Source organism: Corvus brachyrhynchos, unplaced genomic scaffold (genome assembly GCF_000691975.1).
Source record: "Corvus brachyrhynchos isolate BGI_N302 unplaced genomic scaffold, ASM69197v1 scaffold65, whole genome shotgun sequence".
Lineage (NCBI taxonomy): Eukaryota > Metazoa > Chordata > Aves > Passeriformes > Corvidae > Corvus > Corvus brachyrhynchos.
The window spans coordinates 445,242-451,012 of NW_008238365.1; the positions used below are offsets into that span (position 1 = coordinate 445,242).

The window sequence follows — 5,771 nt, forward strand, 5'->3', positions numbered from 1 at the left end:
CCCCCGCCGGGCCCGGGGCAGAGCGGCCGGTGCGGGTCCGCCGCGGGGAGCGCAGAGCCTTCGAATGGTTCGGGTTGGAAGGGACCTTAAAGATCCTTGAGTTCCCTCAGCTGGAGTGGACCCACAAGGAGTCCAGCCGTGGCTCTGCACAGGACACCCCCAGAAATCCCCCTGTGTGTCTCAAAGCGTTGTCCAAATGCTGCTTGACTTCTGGCAGGCTTGGAATTCGGGGAAAGCATCTCGTCCCAGCACCCTGCTATGGGCAGGGGCGCCTTCCACTAGAGCAGGTTGCTCCCAGTCCTGTCTAGCCTGGCCTGGTTGCTCCAGGGGGAGTTAAAAGTTTTGGGGGGACTGGCCCCCACCGTTCTGGGGATGCTGTGTGCTCAGCTGGCCGCACTTCCCAGTCCTAGGGGTCTTGGTGGGGCTGGCCCCTGCCAACAGCCACAGCAGGCATGTCTAAAGCTTGAGGGCCCCTCCTGAAAAGCTCACATGCCTTTAAAATGCATGCCCCATCCCTGGAGCTGCTGCAGCTTGTGCCATAGATCCTGCTTAGCTTCCTCCCCTCTTACGTTGTTCCGCCTCTTTTTGAGTTAATTTGTTGCCCTAAAAAGCAGTGAAATGTGTGTGGCCAGGGCTAAAGTGGCTTTTTTTGGAGTACGAAATGGCTTCGTGCTGGTGGACATGTTGGGCTCGTGTTGGAAGAGGCAGAGTTATTAATTCAAAGGCCGGATCAAATGTCCATGTCCTTTGATTTCTGGGCACCACTGACTGAGTCCTCCAGAGCCTGCCCGAGACTTTGGCTTCTTCACGAGCTCCTGTTAGTTTAGCCATCAAGTAATAACTGTGTTTAATATTAAACTAACAATGTAGCTCGAATGAGCTGATGCATATTCATATTTGGGAGGCGACTTCATTCCTCAGTAATGACTCATCAAATGTAAAATCGGGCATGTTGGCTTCTAATTAAAAAGCCTATTCACGGCGCTGAAACCCAACTGGCTTTCACAATAACCGGGATTTTGGGGCCTCAGCTGCTTGAGAAATAGTTAAAGTTAAGTTTGAGAGATGGAAAGGTGACATTTGAAAGGCTGGTTTGGAGTTCCTCGAGTTCCTGCCGCATCTGTCGGGGGCAGAAGCGCTGGGTTCTGGCTGCTCGAGCTTTGAGCTGAATGACAGACGAGAGCTGCAGGCAGGACGCTGCCCTTGGCTGTGGCAGCACCACAGCACTGAGCAGCATCAAATATTCCAGCAGTTATCCCTCTCTGGTTCCACGAAGCTGCGGCGATCCGGTGTCGGGGTTGCTCAAAAGGATGCTGCCAGCAGCAGCTTCAAACACGGGGTAACCGAGGGCTGTAATTGTGCCCGGCCGTGAGGGCAGACCCTGTGTTTAGGGCTGACTAAGCTGGAACAAGTAACCCAAAAGGCAGTTATTTATCCTGTTGTTGTTGTTGTTGTGGGAGGTGGGAAGCGGCAGGTCAGGACGCAGCAGGATTTGCTCCTGCCTGGCTGTCAGAGTCAATTATCCCAACCACACGGAAGGTGAGCTGCTGTTTTGGGAAGCAGGTCAGCAGCTGCCTAACCCTGGAAATATCCAACCCTCTGGGGAAAAATGCAGCCCTGAACCCACTGCCTGTGGCCAGGGGGGACGAGCTCCAGGTGGAGGTTGGTGGGTGGGAGCTCCCAGGGAATGGCAAAGTGCTCTGCTCCCTGCTGCTCTGCAGGTTCGAGATTTCTGGGATGATTTGGGACAAAGCTGACTCAAGCAATTGGGTTTTTCCCCTGTTTTCTGAATACGTCTCACACGGACAGACCTGGGGAACTCAAGTAAGCTTGGAGCTTATGGGTCTGGAGTGCTGCAGGTCCTGAGCCATGCCTAGAAAGGGGTTAAGCAGATGTTCTTTGGGGTTAGAAAATTAATCTGGAATGAGATCTTCTCCAAGCACTGGGCCCAGCTCTGCATCTAACACTTTGTGACCTATATCTTGTCTCTCTAAGCCTGAGAGCACAAAACTCTTTAACTCCACGAGCAGTGCTGGAGCTGTGCCCTGGGTGAGTGACTCCAGCTGGCAACAAATGAGACCAGGAGCTCCCCTGGGTTGCCTGCATGATGTTTGTTCAGTTTGGGGGAATAACCCTGTGTGTCTTCTAGGAGCAGATTAATTTTTTCAAACTCTCTGCCTTGGAAAACAACTTCTCTCACTGGCTGGACTGGCTGTGCTGGTGGGGACTTGGGGCTTGCAGTGGTGGATGGTTCCCTGGTTAACTGTTGCCTGACATGTGACTGTCACCACGGGCTTGGCGACGAGCCCGGCTGCGTTCCCAGCCGGAGCAGGGATGGCTCATGTCAGGGAGAGATGGGAAGCACCACCAGGGAAGCTGCCTCGTGAGCCTGAACGGCCCCCCAGGTGTGCGAACATCAGTGGGTTTGTTCTGAGATGCTTTTGCAAAGGCAGCAGAACTTGCTGGTGGCCCTTGGCTGGGTCACTGAGGGTCTGGGATGTGACGAGGGTTTCATGCTGCAGTCCCTGACCTTTTGTGTGTTCTTCCTTCCAAACAAAACCCATGGAGGGGCAGTTTTACAGCTGCTGAGACCAGGACTGCAGGGCTTCTGATCTGCCTCAGAACGGCTCAGGCCCACGTTGGCCAAGAGGGTTTGGCCCTTCTGACACAGCTTTGAATTGAAATTCACATTTTGGGCAGCCAAAATGCAGAGTTCATGGGGCCTCTCAAACTAGGGCAGGCTTGCAGGGCTCACTAAGGGCCCAGCCAGACTGGCTCTTAGTGATCCAGTTTGTCCATTTGTGTCCCAAGCTTTGGCTCTTTCAAGCCACAGCCTTGGGACTCCCAGGAGAATGGGAAATGGCTGGAGGGGAGCATGTAAGCAGAATGAGAGGTGGGAAGAGCTTCTGCTGGAAGGTGCAAACCCAATCTTCGTGGGATCTTTGAGCTGAGTTAAACTCAAATTATAAGCTGGTGTCCAGATAGTTTATTTTATGGTCTTGGGGGTTATTTTAGCCTCCTGCTTGTTAAGTAATCAGGCAGGTGATTCAGCTTCCCTGTAAATGAACAAAGCTTTGGAGGGGCTGCTGGGTGTGCCAGCACTGAGCAGGCAGCATTAAAATCACCGGAGTAACACCCGTAAGATGAAAGCTGCCTCTTGTGCTTGATAGCACGCCAAGCTCAGCACGAAGCTCTGACACACTGGAAATTGTTAGGATACACTTACTAGTTGGGACATGAACTTGCATACGCCTGGCTGGGGCTTTTGAGCTGCTCTGGCATCTTGATTTGCCTTTAATGAATCTTGACAGGCCGAAGGGGATGGCTAAAATGAGTGAGCCACCCTGATTAAAGCCATGGGGACTGCTGCAGACTGGGCTGCCACCTCCTATTTGGGGTCAGTTTGGGGTCGGCTGGTCTTGGCTTGGTCACTGGAACTGGGAGGGAATGAAGAGGGCAGAGACCACCCCAAAAAAATGGGGTCAGGAAACCTCTCCAGGTCAGTGTGGGGAAGGCAGGGAGAGCAGACACTGCACTGGAAGCAGCACCGCTGATCATGTGCAGTCAGATCTCTCTAATGCCAGGGAATAAGTAAAGGAGAGCCACCCCCAGCTGCTGGCAGGAGTCGGGATGCTTTCCAAAGTGACCTATTTCCAATGGATTAGCTTTTTATTTTACTGTCTTGCACTGGAGTGACCCACATAAGCGCTGGGAGTGAATCCTGCTGTCCCCAGGCTGCTCCAAGGATCCCTCCTTGCCTCTCACTGACTCTGTCTCTGTCTCAGGTTGTCCGTAGCCGCCTGGAGAAGAAAGGAATCACAGTCCACAACGTCAGGTTGAACGGCTCAGCAGCCAGTCACATCCTACACCAGGACAGTGGCTTGGGGTACAAGGACCTGGACCTCATTTTCGGCGTGGATCTGAAGACCGAAGACGTTTTCCAGCTGGTTAAAGATGTGGTCATGGATTGCCTGCTCGACTTCCTCCCCGAAGGTGTCAACAAGGACAAGATCACCCCCATGACCCTGAAGGAGGCCTACGTGCAGAAGCTGGTGAAGGTGTGCAACGAGACCGACCGCTGGAGCCTCATCTCGCTCTCCAACAACAGCGGCAAGAACGTGGAGCTCAAATTCGTGGACTCTCTGCGGCGCCAGTTCGAGTTCAGCGTGGACTCCTTCCAGATCATCCTGGACTCGCTCCTGCTCTTCGGGGAGTGCTCGGAGAACCCCATGGCCGAGAACTTCCACCCCACGGTCACCGGGGAGAGCATGTACGGGGACTTCGAGGAGGCCATGGACCACCTGCGCAACAGGGTCATCGCCACCAGGAACCCCGAGGAGATCCGGGGCGGGGGGCTCCTCAAGTACTGCAACCTCCTGGTGAGGGGCTTCAAGCCCAAGTCGGAAGTGGATATGAAGGCACTGCAGAGGTACATGTGCTCCAGGTTTTTCATAGACTTCTCTGACATCGGCGAGCAGCTGAGGAAGCTGGAGTGTTACCTCCAGAGCCACTTCGTGGGCATGGAGAGCAACAGATATGACTATTTGATGACCCTGCACAGGGTGGTCAATGAGAGCACAGTCTGCCTCATGGGACATGAGAGGAGGCAGACCCTGAACCTCATTGCCATGCTGGCCGTGAGGGTCCTGGCTGAGCAGAACATCATCCCCACGGTCACAAACGTTACCTGCTACTACCAGCCAGCCCCTTATGTCAGTGAAATTAACTTCAACTACTACGTGACCCACGTGCAGCCCTTCCTGCCTTGCAATCAGTCTTACCCCACGTGGCTTCCCTGTAACTGAGCCAGGACAAACTCCAGGGTCTGTCCTCCAAGGTATTTCCCTGCCTTGGGGGGTTGGGAGGGAGGGGAGGGGGGGAAAAACTAAAACCTACCAACCTTCCTAGAACTGCAACAAAAGGAAACTTCCCTGGACTCTTGCTCGAGTGTCTCGTTCCTGGGGTTGTTGGAACGAGACCTGTCTGCTGTACACTGTGATGGGAAGTGCAGTGTTATGGAAATGACTCCTCATGGAATTCTGGAGGCAATGGGGTGGGGGGGTGTGTGAGGGGAGACTGTAGAATTACGCTAAGGTAGAGCTGCACTGCCCTGAAATGGATCTGAATTGTGGTTTGTTTTTTTTTTTTTTAGTGCAGGAGGTGTTATGGGTGTGCAAACTTGTGGTTTCTGCCGAGAGAAGCCAGAGTGGCTAATTCCTTTGAAGGACCAAAGAATCCTGTTTAAGTGCCTGTAACAATATAAACACAACTGTACTGTAAACCTTTATTATTTTTTGCGGGGGCTGATGGCCCAGAGCTTGAGTGGGGAATGTCTGAAGAGGAAAATGTTTCTGTCGTGGGTGGGGAGGGTCGCAAGATCATTTCTTATCCTGGCTGAGGCCAGGGCAGGTTCTGTGTCACTGAGGGGTTTGGGCATGACTTGCTGCCTGTGAAGGACCAGCTGGAGCAGAGAGCTGCCAAAGTGGGGCTGCACAATGCAGGGGGGATTGGAATGGCTACGTGGAAATGCCTGAAACTGGGAACACCAGGGAGGGGGGAGTGCATGGAGGAAAATGCTGTGCAGAGCTTGCTGGAGAAAAGGCAGCAGGGTCCTACACACGAATTTCTTCAAGCTCCCAAGTCTGCAGTGCCAAAATATAGTTGAGTTCCTAAATGATGAGGCAGATGATTTGTCCAGGAGGCTGCCCCAGGCTGACATACCTGATCCTGTATTTTCTAGGGGAATTTGGAATGCTGCTCTTCCAATTTTT

General features: G+C 53.2%; 1 protein-coding gene across 1 annotated transcript; it reads left to right on the forward strand.

Annotated features, from left to right (window-relative positions):
• Positions 1 to 2,859: 2,859 nt before the first annotated feature.
• FAM46B (family with sequence similarity 46 member B) lies at positions 2,860 to 5,281 on the forward strand. Its single transcript, XM_017736089.1, has 3 exons — positions 2,860 to 2,877; positions 3,666 to 4,837; positions 5,153 to 5,281. Exons 1-2 carry the CDS (start codon positions 2,860 to 2,862, stop codon positions 4,803 to 4,805), a joined length of 1,158 nt encoding a protein of 385 aa, XP_017591578.1. The 3' UTR covers positions 4,806 to 4,837; positions 5,153 to 5,281.
• Positions 5,282 to 5,771: the final 490 nt, after the last annotated feature.